Below are 12,330 nucleotides of genomic sequence, written 5' to 3' on the forward strand. Positions count from 1 at the left end.
ACCTCAGGGGTTTGTGGTGTGTATGTAGCCAATATACCACGGCTAAGGGCTGTATCCAGGCACTCCACGTCGCGCCGTGGTATATTGGCCATATACCACACCCCATTGTGCCCTATTGCTTAAATAAAGGTCTACTATGGGAGATGGTGAGGTTAGACCATGGTCACACATTCATGTGTTTATATACATCATTGGGTCAGATCCGGAGCTGTAGTTCGTAGTACTGCCGTAAACACATACTTTAGACAGCAACCTGTGAAGTCATCTGTGAACGTTCTATGAACATCTGGGGTGTTACGGCCTTATACTCCTTAGAGATTCTGGAGCAGTCTGCTTTTCCAGAGATCGTGTTGTAAGGTATCTATAATGGACACTAGGGACGGAGTGTTAAAGAGTGTGGCCTGAGTTTTGCCTGTTATTGGTATCATTGCTTTCTCATGTGTTGTAGGCCCACCTTGATTCTCTAAAGCGCGTGTAGAAGTTGACCTCTGTCCTCTCATTATATGACTGCAGGTTGAATCACCGTGGACCATCAGAAAACTCAGTGGGACTCTCTGCTGGCTTGAGGTAAGTAATGGGGAGGCAGTCCCTATTTAAGTCAATTAAAGTCAAATTATCATGGAATAATAAATCCCTTAGTATGACCTTGGGCACGGCTTCCCTATTCTGGCTATTTTCAGCTTCTGGCCCCATCTTGAGCTAAAGGCTTTTATTGATCTAAATGTGTCTGCTCCAGCCGCTGACGGAGGAAAGCTCTCAACCAGCCCTAGGAAATTACCATTTGATTGAGTTTGCTGCAGCTGGGTAGAGAGCTTGTATAAAAAAAAATATATAAACACAACATGTAAAATGTTGGTCCATGTTTTATGAGCTGAAATAGGAAAATCCCAGAAACTGTTAGTGAGAATTTCTCCTTTGCCAAGATAATCCATCCACCTGACAGGTGAACAGCATGATCATTACACAGGCGAACCTTGTGCTGGGGACAATAAAAGGCCACTTTAAAATATGCCTATTTGTCACACGACACAATGCCACAGATGTCTCAAGTTTTGAGGGAGCGTGCAATTGGCATGCTGACTGAAGGAATGTCCACCAGAGCTGTTGCCAGATCATTTAATGTTCATTTCTCTACCATAAACTGCCTCTAAATTCATTTTAGAGAATTTGGCAGTACATCCAACCAGCCTCACAACTACAGACCACATCTGGCTTCTTCACCTGCAGTATTGGTAGTGTGGGGTGCTGAGGAGTATTTCTGTCTGTAATAAAGCCCTTTTGGGGGATAACCAAATTATGATTGGCTGGGCCTGGCTCTGCAGTGGGGGGTGGCTGGCAGCCAAGTAGGCCCACCCATGGCTGCACCCCTGCCCAGTCATGTGAAATCCATAGATTATGGCCTAATTTATTTACATTGTCTGATTTCCTTATATGAACTGTAACTCAGTAGCATCTTTGAAATTGTTGCATGTTGTGTTTATATTTTCAGTGTGTAATAGATATAGATATATATTACACACACACAGTACCAGTCAAAAGTTCGGACACACCTACTCATTCAAGGGTTTTTCTTTATTTGTACTGTTTTCTTCATTGTAGAATAATAGTGAAGACATCAAACTATGAATTAACACATATGGAATCATGTAGTAACCAAAAATAAAAATATATTTTACATTTTAGATTCTTCAAAGTAGCCACCCTTTGCCTTGACAGCTTTGCACACTCTTGGTATTCTCTCCTTGCAGACTACCTTCGTGAGGTAGTCTGCAATGCATTTCAATTAACAGGTGTGTCTTGTTAAAAGTTAATTTGTGGAATTTCTTTCCTATGCATTTGAGCCAATCAGTTGTGTTGTGACATGGTAGTGGTGGCAAACAGAAGATAGTATGGACTTGGTCTTTTACCAAATAGGGCTATGGCAAGAACAGCTCAAATAAGCAAAGAGAAACGAATATAAGACACGAAAGTCTGTCAATCCGGAACATTTCAAGAACTTTGAAAGATTCTTCAGGTGCAGTCGCAAAAACCATCAAGCGCTATGAAGAAACAGGAAAGGAAGACCCAGAGTTACCTCTACTGCAGAGGATAAGTTCATTGGAGTTACCAACCTCAGAAATTGCAGTCCAAATAAATGGGACTATCATTTGTTTCTCAACAGAACAATGACTAAACACACCTCCAGGTTGTGTAAGGGCTATTTGTTCAAGAAGGAGAGTGGTGGAGTGCTGCATCAGATGACCTGGCCTCCACAATCAACCGACCTCAACCCAATTGAGATGGTTAGGGATGAGTTGGACCGCAGAGTGAAGGAGAAGCAGCCATCAAGTGCTCAGATTGTGAGAACTCTTTCAAAACTGTTGGAAAAGCATTCCATGTGAAAGCTGGTTGAGCGAATGCCAAGTGTGCGCAAAGCTGTCATCAAGGCAAAGGGTGGCTACTTTGTAGAATCTAAAATATATTTTGATTGAACACTTTTTTGGTTACTAAATGTGTTATTTAATAGTTTTGATATCTTCATTATTCTACAATGTAGAAAATAGTAAAAGTAAAGAAAACCCCTGGAAAGAGTAGGTGTCAACTTTTGACTGGTACTGTATATACAATGCATTCGGAAAGTATTCAGACCCCTTGACTTTATCCAAGTTTTGTTACGTTGCATCCTTATTCTAAAATGGATTTAATAAAACATTTTCCTCATCAAAGTGAAAATAGGTTTTTCAAAATTTTTGCAAATGTAGAAAGAAAAAAAACATTTACTTAAGTATTCAGACCCTTTGCTATGAGACTTGAAATTGAGCTCAGGTGCATCTTGTTTCCATTGATCATCCTTGAGATGTTTCTACAACTTGATTGGAGTCCACATCAAATCAAAGTTTATTTGTCACGTGCGCTGAATACAACAGGTGTAGACCTTACAGTGAAATGTTTACTTACAGGCTCTAACCAATAGTGTGGAAAAAAGGTGTGTGTGTGTAGGTAAGTAAGTAAAGAAATAAAACAACAGTAAAAAGACATTTGAAAATAACAGTAGCAAGGCTATATACAGACACCGGTTAGTCAGGCTTATTGAGGTAGTATGTACATGTAGGTATGGTTAAAGTGACTGCATATATGATGAACAGAGAGTAGCAGCAGCGTAAAAGAGGGGTTGGGGGGGCACACAATGCAAATATTCCGGGTAACCATCTGGTTATCTGTTCAGGAGTCTTATTGCTTAGGGGTCAAAACTGTTGAAGCCATTTTGTCCTAGACTTGGCACTCCGGTACCGCTTGCCATGCGGTAGTAGAGAGAACAGTCTATGACTGGGGTGGTTGGTGTCTTTGACCATTTTTAGGGCCTTCCTCTGACACCGCCTGGTGTAGAGGTCCTGGATGGCAGGCAGCTTTGCCCCAGTGATTTACTGGGCCGTACGCACTACCCTCGGCCTTGCGGTCAGAGGCCGAGCAATTGCCGTACCAGGCAGTGATGCAACCTGTCAGGATGCTCTCGATGTTGCAGCTGTCGAACCTTTTGAGGATCTCAGGACCCATGCCAAATCTTTTTAGTTTCCTGAAGGGGAATAGGCTTTGTTGTGCCCTCTTCACAACTGTCTTGGTGTGTTTGGACCATTCTAGTTTGTTGATGTGGACACCAAGGAACTTGAAGCTCTCAACCTGCTCCACTACAGCCCCGTCGATGAGAATGAGGGCGTGCTCGGTGCTCCTTTTCCTGTAGTCCACAATCATCTCCTTAGTCTTGGTTACGTTGAGAGAGAGGTTATTATTCAGAGACCAGCCAGGTCTCCCTTTAGGCTGTCTCGTCGTTGTCTGTGATCAGGCCTACCACTGTTGTGTCGTCTGCAAACTTAACGATGGTGTTGGAGTCGTGCCTGGCCATGCAGTCGTGGGTGAACAGGGAGCAGGAGGGGACTGAGCACGCACCCCTGGGGGGCTCCAATGTTGAGGATCAACGTGGCAGATGTGTTACTACCTACCCTCACCACCTGGGGGCGGCCCGTCAGGAAGTCCAGGATCCAGTTGCAGAGGGAGGTGTTTAGTCCCAGGTTCCTTAGCTTAGTGATGAGCTTTGAGGGTACAATGGTGTTGCACACTGAGCTGTAGTCAATGAATAGCATTCTCACAGGTGTTCCTTTTGTCCAGGTGGGAAAGGGAAGTGTGGAGTGCAATGGAGATTGCATCATCTGTGGATCTGTTTGGGCGGTATGCAAATTGGAGTGGGTCTAGGGTTTCTGGGATAATGGTGTTGATGTGAGCCATTACCAGCCTTTCAAAGCACTTCATGGCTACGGACGTGAGTGCTACTGGTCTGTATACCTGTGGTATATTTAAATGATTGGACATGATTTTGTAAGTCACACAACTGCCTATATAAGGTCCCACAGTTGGCACTGCATGTCAGAGCAAAAGCCAAGTCATGAGAGAGAAGGAATTTTGCCTGGAGCTCTGAGGGAAAAGTATTTAAAAAATGAAGTTTGGAACCACCAAGACTTTTCCTAGAGCTGGCCACCCTCCCAAACTGAGCGAAGGGAGAAGGGCCTTGGTCAGGGAGGTGACCAAGAACCCGAGAGCTCCAGAGTTCCTCTGGTGATGGGAGAACCTTCCAGAAGGACAACCATCTCTGCAGCACTCCGCCAATCAGGCCTTTATGGTAAAGTGTCCAGACGGATACCACTCCTCAGTAAAAGGCACATCACAGCCCGCTTGGAGTTTGCAAAAAAGCACCTAAAGGACTCAGACCATGAGAAACAAGATTCTCTGGTCTGATTGAACTATTTGGCCTCAATGACAAGCGTCAACTCTGGAGGAAACCTGGGACAATCCCTATGGTGAAGCATGGTAATGTCAGCATCATGCTTTGATGATGTTTTTCCGCGGCAGGGACTGGGAGACTAGTCAAGATCGTTGGAAAGATGAACGGAGCAAAGAACAGAGATCTTTGATGAAAACCTGCTCCAGAGCGCTCAGGACCTCCGACTCGGGGCGAAGGTTCACCTTCCAACAGGACAACAACTCTAAGCACACAGCCAAGACAACGCAGGAGTGCCTTCGGGACAAGTATCTGAATGTCCTTGAGTGGCCCAGCCAGAGCCTGGACTTTAATCCGACCGAAGATCACTGGAGAGACCCTGAAAATAGCTGTGCAACGATGCTCCCCATCTAATCTGACAGAGCTTGAGAGGATCTGCAGAGAAGAATGGGAGAAACTCCACAGATACAGGTGTGCCAAGCTTGTAGCGTCATACCCAAGAAGACTCGAGGCTGTAATCGCTGCCAAAGATGCTTCAACAAAGTACTGAGTAAAGGGTCTGAATACTTATGTAAATGTAATATTTCAGTAAAAACATATATTTTTTAATACATTTGCAAAATTTTCTAAACACTTTTTGCTTTGTCATTATGGGATGTTGTGGGTAGATTGAGGGAAAAATCGATTTAATCCATTGTAGAATAGGTCTGTAACGTAACAAAATGTGGAAAAAGTCAACGGGTATGAATTCTTTCCGAATGCACTGTATATAAACAAACTGATTGTCATCTCCTACTGGTGCACTGGTAGTGCATTGTTTTGGAGAGGAAGAGAAGGCCAGGGTATAGTTATGACAATTGGATCCTCTTAGCTTTGTGCGTGTGAGTTTGTGTCAGAGATAGGAGTATTAAGTTGTGCCCCAAGGCTGTGAACAGGCCCAGGTGTGTGTGTGTGTGTGTGCTCCCAACTGACAGACAGACGAAGAGGGAGTGAGATGGCCGTCTGCTCGCCGATCGATGGTGTGTGTGCGCACTAGAGGACCGCGCAGCAGGGAGTGTGTGCTGCTCGTCTTATACCTTGGGATGTGCGAGCCCCTTAATCAGTAGCATTTTCCCTGTGAACCTGACAATAAGGGCTGGTAATTGGATGCTGCAGTCTGAGTCTGAGCGGTAGCAGTTTGGCAATAATGGTGATAATGGAGGAGGTAGTAATGACATCCTGCAGCTGCCTGAAAGCCCTCATCAGTAGAGCTATCTGTCTGGGAGAGACTGACGGGACGCGCCCTCTCAGTCGCTCTCTCGCTCTCATCCACCCACCCACTCACTCTCTCGTCCGCTCGCTCTCAGCTCTCATCCACTCTTTTGCTCATTATCGCTTTTGCTCTCATTCTCTCTCTAACCCTCTCCCTTACTAGGTCTCTCTTCCCCATCTCTCTCTTTCCCCGTTTTTTCCCTGTTTTTGTCTTTCTCTTTATTCTCCCTCCCCCTCGTCTCACTCTCACCCTTATCTCCCTCTTTTCCCCTCCCTCTCTCCATCTGCTCGCTGTTAACCAGCCTCCTAACCAGACAGACCAGGTTGGTGGTTGTTGTGCGGCTGAGTGTTATTTACAGGCAGGCTGCTAAACAGCCCCGGGGGAGAGGGGATGAGCCCTGATGACATGCAACGAGTCACACTCTGAGCGCACTTTTAACAAGCTAGGGAGAATTAATAAAAAGAGAAAGCAGAGGGCTCTCTCTCAGCTCTTTTGTCCACTGGTGGAGAAAAGCGGAGAAAAGCCTAGAGTTTACACAGTGATTAAGGACCAGCAACAATTAAAAGGCGGCGACTGCAGAAGGTGTTTAAGAGTTCCTCGCCCGTTTCCCCCTCTATGAAAGGGAAGTCGTTAGGAGTAATTAGTTTACCAATGACTGCAATTAGGAGTGGGCTAGCCTAGCCTGCTTCGTGCTGGAGGGAAGGAGAAAAGCAAGAGGCTGCCAAACATTTTAAGAGGAAGTGAAGTCCCTTTTCTTTTTTGTAAGATTAGTCTTTTTATAGTGAGTGGCCATGAGGAAAATGCAGCATGTCTTTTTGTTGTTGCCTTTCAGACATACAGCTCGTTGCAGGAGGTCCTGGTGTCCTTTGGGAGGAGGGTGTTGTGTTACCCGCTCTACAGGCACTTTTCTCTGGTCTCTGCAGCCGTGCAGGATGCGGCTCGGATCTTCCAGTCAGGTGAGTCTAGACTATGCTCTCTCTGACCTCTCACCCTGACCTGAGGCAGCTAGGCACTTCCACACCTCAATGGCCACTTTGTGGACGCTGGTTAGAGCAGTATTGGCAGCCTCCGTGTCATGCCCAGATTATAAAGCCCTCAATATGGCCTAGTTTCCCTCCCAATTAATGTGTCTCTGGACTCTCGCCAATGTTTTCTGAGACTCCTGAGGGACAGTATGTGGTTTGATGCATTTCGGTTGAAGGCAAAGCTTGCATGGTAGCTGTGGGCTGCAGCTTTCCTGTTCAGTGCTTTGGAGACTGACAGAAAGACTGCTTTACAGCCAGCATGCACCCACAGTCATACATCACTATACCACCAAAAGCAGAGCAACCTCTCCAAGCAGGAAGTGTGGATTTGTTCTATATGGACGTTGACTTTGATTTCTCCTAGCAAAGAGTCATCTTTAAATCAAAGCCCCGCAGGTAGCTAGATGGAGGCTCTGCCATGTAAACACATTTAGGATGTGTGTGGGGTTAGATTAGCTGGTTTGTAGGGATTTGAATGCTTGTAAATGACAACAAATGAAGTCTTTTAAACTCCAGATTAGATCAGACTGGCTGAGGGAATCCGAGAATCCCAGGTTGTCACTGTGAAGGGGGCTTCCCTGTAATACACTACACCATCTACCTTCATCCTCTAGAAACAAACACACAACTTCACCTGTTATAGCCTAATGAAGCTTTTCAATCTCTCTCCTGACGCTGGACATTTGTTCAACAGTCACATGCCGATTTTGTTTCTGTGCTGGAAAATGCAAACTAACCTAATTGGGGATAGTCTAAGCAGGCAAACAATAGCAAGTGCCTCTTCATTTCAATGAGTTTGCCTCAGCAATTTTCTTTATTTACGTGCATCAGGTGAGTGAGAGTGAGTAATGGGGCTCTCGTTAATGAACTGTAAAGCTACAGTAATGCAGTCTGGCTGGCGTACGTCTTGAGAGGGCACGACACGTTTCCTTCCAGCTTTACTCCACACAGCTAATTCATTTGTCAGGATAAGGCTAATGGAATGTGTGCTCTAATTTGAAGGCACTTGACTTAAATGGCTGTGAAAGCAAACATTGGCAGGTATTAGGAAAACAAACCCATTAATGCCTTGCGGGAGCCACATGTTAAGGCCTTAAAGGAAATGTTATCCTGGGTAAATATTTGAACAGCCCTCTGGCATCACGGATGGTCCTTCTCAAGGCGCTCATCCAGCTGCCTGCTAAGTGGCTGGAACCAATGGGCCGCCAGGCAGGGAGAGCGGAGCAGGGCCTCCTAGGTAGGGAGGCTTTAGCACTGTCGTGTAGCTGACCGAAGGACCCACTGGAGTTCGGTAGCCTATACCGAGCCGGAAATGTTCTGGATTTGCGGTTCCTCAGTGTAGCTTAACTCTCATTTCCCTGTGTCCATGTTTTTACATGTCCCTTGGCTTTGTAACATTTTAGCTGGCTATAACTGAGCAGTTACTCTACTTAAATATGACACTAGAAAGGGTTTGGGTCTCCACTGTAATGAGCTAGTACAGTGGGCTGTTGGGGTGCACATGGCCCTCCCAGTAGTTGAAACACTTGAAGTGTTCTGTTACCATGTCCAGTGTGGTAGTGATGCCAATGGAATGTTTTCTGCGCAGCATTAGGAATGCACATGGAGTGTTTGGAACGTGTGTGTACTTGACTACAGTGTGTAAATGTGTTGCTTATGCTGTCTTGTCACCTTGCCATGATGGATGTTAGTGGCCAGTGTCGCTGTGCCCATGCCCCCCCCCCCCCCGGGCCAGACTCTGCCTGCCTGTCTGCCCCTCTCCAGGGATCAGCCACGGCTCGCCACCAACGTGTTTAACTGGCTCAACTTGTCATCAGCGGGGAAAAACAGACGAGTGCAGGATTCATAACGTGGCACGGTTGGAGGTGAAACAACTGCACTGTCTCCATAGCTCCCAGGGAAGGAGAGGGAGAAATGTAAAACCTCCAGAGATGTGGTGGGGTTGCCTTGAGTTTGGAAGCAGGGAGGGCTTAGTGTCTGCAGTGAGTTTGGAAGCAGGGAGGGCTTTGTGTCTGCAGTGAGTTTGGAAGCAGGGAGGGCTTTGTGTCTGCAGTGAGTTTGGAAGCAGGGAGGGCTTTGTGTCTGCAGTGAGTTTGGAAGCAGGGAGGGCTTAGTGTCTGCAGTGAGTTTGGAAGCAGGGAGGGCTTTGTGTCTGCAGTGAGTTTGGAAGCAGGGAGGGCTTTGTGTCTGCAGTGAGTTTGGAAGCAGGGAGGGCTTTGTGTCTGCAGTGAGTTTGGAAGCAGGGAGGGCTTAGTGTCTGCAGTGAGTTTGGAAGCAGGGAGGGCTTTGTCTGCAGTGAGTTTGGAACAGTGAGTTTGGAAGCAGGGAGGGCTTTGTGTCTGCAGTGAGTTTGGAAGCAGGGAGGGCTTTGTGTCTGCAGTGAGTTTGGAAGCAGGGAGGGCTTAGTGTCTGCAGTGAGTTTGGAAGCAGGGAGGGCTTTGTGTCTGCAGTGAGTTTGGAAGCAGGGAGGGCTTTGTGTCTGCAGTGAGTTTGGAAGCAGGGAGGGCTTTGTCTGCAGTGAGTTTGGAACAGTGAGTTTGGAAGCAGGGAGGGCTTTGTGTCTGCAGTGAGTTTGGAAGCAGGGAGGGCTTTGTCTGCAGTGAGTTTGGAACAGTGAGTTTGGAAGCAGGGAGGGCTTTGTGTCTGCAGTGAGTTTGGAAGCAGGGAGGGCTTAGTGTCTGCAGTGAGTTTGGAAGCAGGGAGGGCTTTGTGTCTGCAGTGAGTTTGGAAGCAGGGAGGGCTTTGTGTCTGCAGTGAGTTTGGAAGCAGGGAGGGCTTAGTGTCTGCAGTGAGTTTGGAAGCAGGGAGGGCTTAGTGTCTGCAGTGAGTTTGGAAGCAGGGAGGGCTTAGTGTCTGCAGTGAGTTTGGAAGCAGGGAGGGCTTAGTGTCTGCAGTGAGTTTGGAAGCAGGGAGGGCTTAGTGTCTGCAGTGAGTTTGGAAGCAGGGAGGGCTTAGTGTCTGCAGTGAGTTTGGAAGCAGGGAGGGCTTTGTGTCTGCAGTGAGTTTGGAAGCAGGGAGGGCTTTGTGTCTGCAGTGAGTTTGGAAGCAGGGAGGGCTTTGTGTCTGCAGTGAGTTTGGAAGCAGGGAGGGCTTAGTGTCTTCAGTGAGTTTGGAAGCAGGGAGGGCGTTGTGTCTGCAGTGAGTTTGGAAGCAGGGAGGGCTTTGTGTCTGCAGTGAGTTTGGAAGCAGGGAGGGCTTTGTGTCTGCAGTGAGTTTGGAAGCAGGGAGGGCTTTGTGTCTGCAGTGAGTTTGGAAGCAGGGAGGGCTTTGTGTCTGCAGTGAGTTTGGAAGCAGGGAGGGCTTTGTGTCTGCAGTGAGTTTGGAAGCAGGGAGGGCTTTGTGTCTGCAGTGAGTTTGGAAGCAGGGAGGGCTTAGTGTCTGCAGTGAGTTTGGAAGCAGGGAGGGCTTTGTCTGCAGTGAGTTTGGAACAGTGAGTTTGGAAGCATGGAGGGCTTAGTGTCTGCAGTGAGTTTGGAAGCAGGGAGGGCTTTGTGTCTGCAGTGAGTTTGGAAGCAGGGGGGGGCTTTGTGTCTGCAGTGAGTTTTGGAAGCCGGGAGGGCTTTGTGTCTGCAGTGAGTTTGGAAGCAGGGAGGGCTTAGTGTCTGCAGTGAGTTTGGAAGCAGGGAGGGCTTAGTGTCTGCAGTGAGTTTGGAAGCAGGGAGGGGCGTTCAGTGAGTTTGGAAAGCAGGGAGGGCTTTGTGTCTGCAGTGAGTTTGGAAGCAGGGAGGGCTTTGTGTCTGCAGTGAGTTTGGAAGCAGGGAGGGCTTTGGTGGACTGCAGTGAGTTTGGAAGCGATGGAGGGCTTTGTGTCTGTAGTGAGTTGGAAGCAGGGAGGGCCTTAGTGTCTGCAGTGAGTTTGGAAGCAGGGAGGGCTTAGGTGTCTGCAAGTGAGTTTTGGAAGCAGGGAGGGCGTTGTGTCTGCAGGAGTTTTTGGACAGTGAGTTTTTTGGAAGCAGGGAGGGCCTTTGGTGGTGTCTGCAGTGAGTTTGGAAGCAGGGAGGGCTTTGTGTCTGCAGTGAGTTTGGAAGCAGGGAGGGCTTTGTGTCTGCAGTGAGTTTGGAAGCAGGGAGGGCTTTGTGTCTGCAGTGAGTTTGGAAGCAGGGAGGGCTTTGTGTCTGCAGTGAGTTTGGAAGCGGGGGGGTTTAGTGTCTGCAGTGAGTTTGGAAGCAGGGAGGGCTTTGTGTCTGCAGTGAGTTTGGAAGCAGGGAGGGCTTTGTGTCTGCAGTGAGTTTGGAAGCAGGGAGGGCTTTGTCTGCAGTGAGTTTGGAAGCAGGGAGGGCTTTGTGTCTGCAGTGAGTTTGGAAGCAGGGAGGGCTTTGTGTCTGCAGTGAGTTTGGAAGCAGGGAGGGCTTTGTGTCTGCAGTGAGTTTGGAAGCAGGGAGGGCTTGGTCTGCAGTGAGTTTGGAAGCAGGGAGGCTTTGTGTCTGCAGTGAGTTTGGAAGCAGGGAGGGCTTAGTGTCTGCAGTGAGTTTGGAAGCAGGGAGGGCTTGTGTCTGCAGTGAGTTTGGAAGCAGGGAGGGCTTTGTCTGCAGGGAGGGCTTTGTGTCTGCAGTGAGTTTGGAAGCAGGGAGGGCTTAGTGTCTGCAGTGAGTTTGGAAGCAGGGAGGGCGTTGTGTCTGCAGTGAGTTTGGAAGCAGGGAGGGCTTTGTGTCTGCAGTGAGTTTGGAAGCAGGGAGGGCTTTGTGTCTGCAGTGAGTTTGGAAGCAGGGAGGGCTTTGTGTCTGCAGTGAGTTTGGAAGCAGGGAGGGCTTTGTGTCTGCAGTGAGTTTGGAAGCAGGGAGGGCTTAGTGTCCGCAGTGAGTTTGGAAGCAGGGAGGGCTTTGTGTCTGCAGTGAGTTTGGAAGCAGGGAGGGCTTTGTGTCTGCAGTGAGTTTGGAAGCAGGGAGGGCTTTGTGTCTGCAGTGAGTTTGGAAGCAGGGAGGGCTTAGTGTCTGCAGTGAGTTTGGAAGCAGGGAGGGCTTAGTGTCTGCAGTGAGTTTGGAAGCAGGGAGGGCTTTGTGTCTTCAGTGAGTTTGGAAGCAGGGAGGGCTTAGTGTCTGCAGTGAGTTTGGAAGCAGGGAGGGGTTGGTCTGCAGTGAGTTTGGAAGCAGGGAGGGCTTGTGTCTCAGTGAGTTTGGAAGCAGGGAGGGCTTTGTGTCTGCAGTGAGTTTGGAAGCAGGGAGGGCTTTGTGTCTGCAGTGAGTTTGGAAGCAGGGAGGGCTTAGTGTCTGCAGTGAGTTTGGAAGCAGGGAGGGCTTAGTGTCTGCAGGAGTTTGGAAGCAGGGAGGGCTTTGTGTCTGCAGTGAGTTTGGAAGCAGGGAGGG

The 12,330-nt window shown here is 48.1% G+C and overlaps 1 protein-coding gene across 1 annotated transcript in view; it reads left to right on the forward strand.

The window, feature by feature from the left end:
• Nucleotides 1-12,330, forward strand: part of LOC120064962 (protein SHQ1 homolog) — a 56,366-nt gene that overhangs the window by 15,323 nt on the left and 28,713 nt on the right. Inside the window, exons 9-10 of the mRNA XM_039015574.1 lie at nucleotides 514-567; nucleotides 6,835-6,958. Coding sequence (XP_038871502.1) covers nucleotides 514-567; nucleotides 6,835-6,958 — 178 coding nt within the window. The remainder of the gene's footprint in view (nucleotides 1-513; nucleotides 568-6,834; nucleotides 6,959-12,330) is intronic.

The sequence above is a fragment of the Salvelinus namaycush genome, chromosome 20 (assembly GCF_016432855.1).
Source record: "Salvelinus namaycush isolate Seneca chromosome 20, SaNama_1.0, whole genome shotgun sequence".
Lineage (NCBI taxonomy): Eukaryota > Metazoa > Chordata > Actinopteri > Salmoniformes > Salmonidae > Salvelinus > Salvelinus namaycush.